General features: G+C 52.7%; 1 protein-coding gene across 1 annotated transcript; it reads right to left on the bottom strand.

Annotated features, from left to right (window-relative positions):
- Positions 1 to 553: 553 nt before the first annotated feature.
- LOC129866576 (S-antigen protein) lies at positions 554 to 1,255 on the bottom strand. The gene has a single exon (XM_055939326.1). It carries the CDS (start codon positions 1,253 to 1,255, stop codon positions 554 to 556), a length of 702 nt encoding a protein of 233 aa, XP_055795301.1.
- Positions 1,256 to 1,459: the final 204 nt, after the last annotated feature.

Below are 1,459 nucleotides of genomic sequence, written 5' to 3' on the forward strand. Positions count from 1 at the left end.
TCTGTGTCTCGCTGTGGCGCCAAACTGAGCCAATTCTGCCTGTTGCCTGGTATACCCCCATACACGACAGGCAATGTTTCCCTAATGTTGCCTTTCAACATCGGTGTGCAGGCGCATGCATAGACCCTCCGACTCGCCCGGACGCCAGTCCTTAAAAGACATCTTGATTACGGCAGGAACCCACATGGAGAGGCAAAGAGGTGTGGAGGTCACCGCTATTGACATTCACTCTCCTTCGCCACGGGTAGTTTGATTATGTTATCATACTGGGTCGGGATAATCCGGGGAAATTGAAAGCTTGTTTGCTGTGCGTGAGTGCACATATGTGTGCATCAGTGTGTGTGTGTGTGCGCAAGTGTGTGCCCGTGTGTGTGTGCATGCACCGGGGTGTAGTGTGTTCATATTTTGCTTGTGAGTGCTCCAGTGTTACCCAAAGGTAGGGTTGGTATACAGAAGAAAGCCCTATTTGGTAAAAGACCAAGTCCATATTATGGCAAGAACAGCTCAAATAAGCTGTAGCCAACTCCAAATCTCAGGTCTTCCTGAGGTCTTCCTAGGGTCTTCCTGGGGTCTTCCTGGAGTCTTCCCGAGGTCTTCCCGGGGTCTTCCCGAGGTCTTCCCGGGGTCTTCCCGAGGTCTTCCTGAGGTCTTCCTGGGGTCTTCCTGAGGTCTTCCTGGGGTCTTCCTGGGGTCTTCCTAGGGTCTTCCTGGAGTCTTCCTGGGGTCTTCCTGAGGTCTTCCTAGGGTCTTCCTGAGGTCTTCCTGAGGTCTTCCTGGGGTCTTCCTGGGGTCTTCCTGTGGTCTTCCTGGGGTCTTCCTGTGGTCTTCCTGGGGTCTTCCTAGGGTCTTCCTGGAGTCTTCCTGGAGTCTTCCTGGGGTCTTCCTGAGGTCTTCCTAGGGTCTTCCTGAGGTCTTCCGGAGGTCTTCCTGGGGTCTTCCTGGGGTCTTCATGAGGTCTTCCTGAGGTCTTCCTGGGGTCTTCATGAGGTCTTCCTGTGGTCTTCCTGGGGTCTTCCTGGGGTCTTCCTGAGGTCTTCCTGGGGTCTTCCTGGGGTCTTCCTGTGGTCTTCCTGAGGTCTTCCTGTGGTCTTCCTGGGGTCTTCCTGGGGTCTTCCTGAGGTCTTCCTGAGGTCTTCCTGGGGTCTTCATGAGGTCTTCCTGTGGTCTTCCTGGGGTCTTCCTGGGGTCTTCCTGAGGTCTTCCTGTGGTCTTCCTGGGGTTTTCCTGGAGTCTTCCAGAGGTTTTCTAGGGGCATACATCTAATACATCTATTGTTGGCTACACTTCCAATCAATCAAATGTATTTATAAAGCCGTTCTTACATCAGCTGATGTCACAAAGTGCTGTACAGATACCCAGCCTAAAACCCCAAACAGCAAGCAATGCAGATGTAGAGGCATGGTGGCTAGGAAAAACTTCCTAGAATGGCCAGAACCTAGGAAGAAACCTAGAGAGGAAC

The sequence above is a fragment of the Salvelinus fontinalis genome, chromosome 12, assembly GCF_029448725.1.
Source record: "Salvelinus fontinalis isolate EN_2023a chromosome 12, ASM2944872v1, whole genome shotgun sequence".
NCBI lineage: Eukaryota > Metazoa > Chordata > Actinopteri > Salmoniformes > Salmonidae > Salvelinus > Salvelinus fontinalis.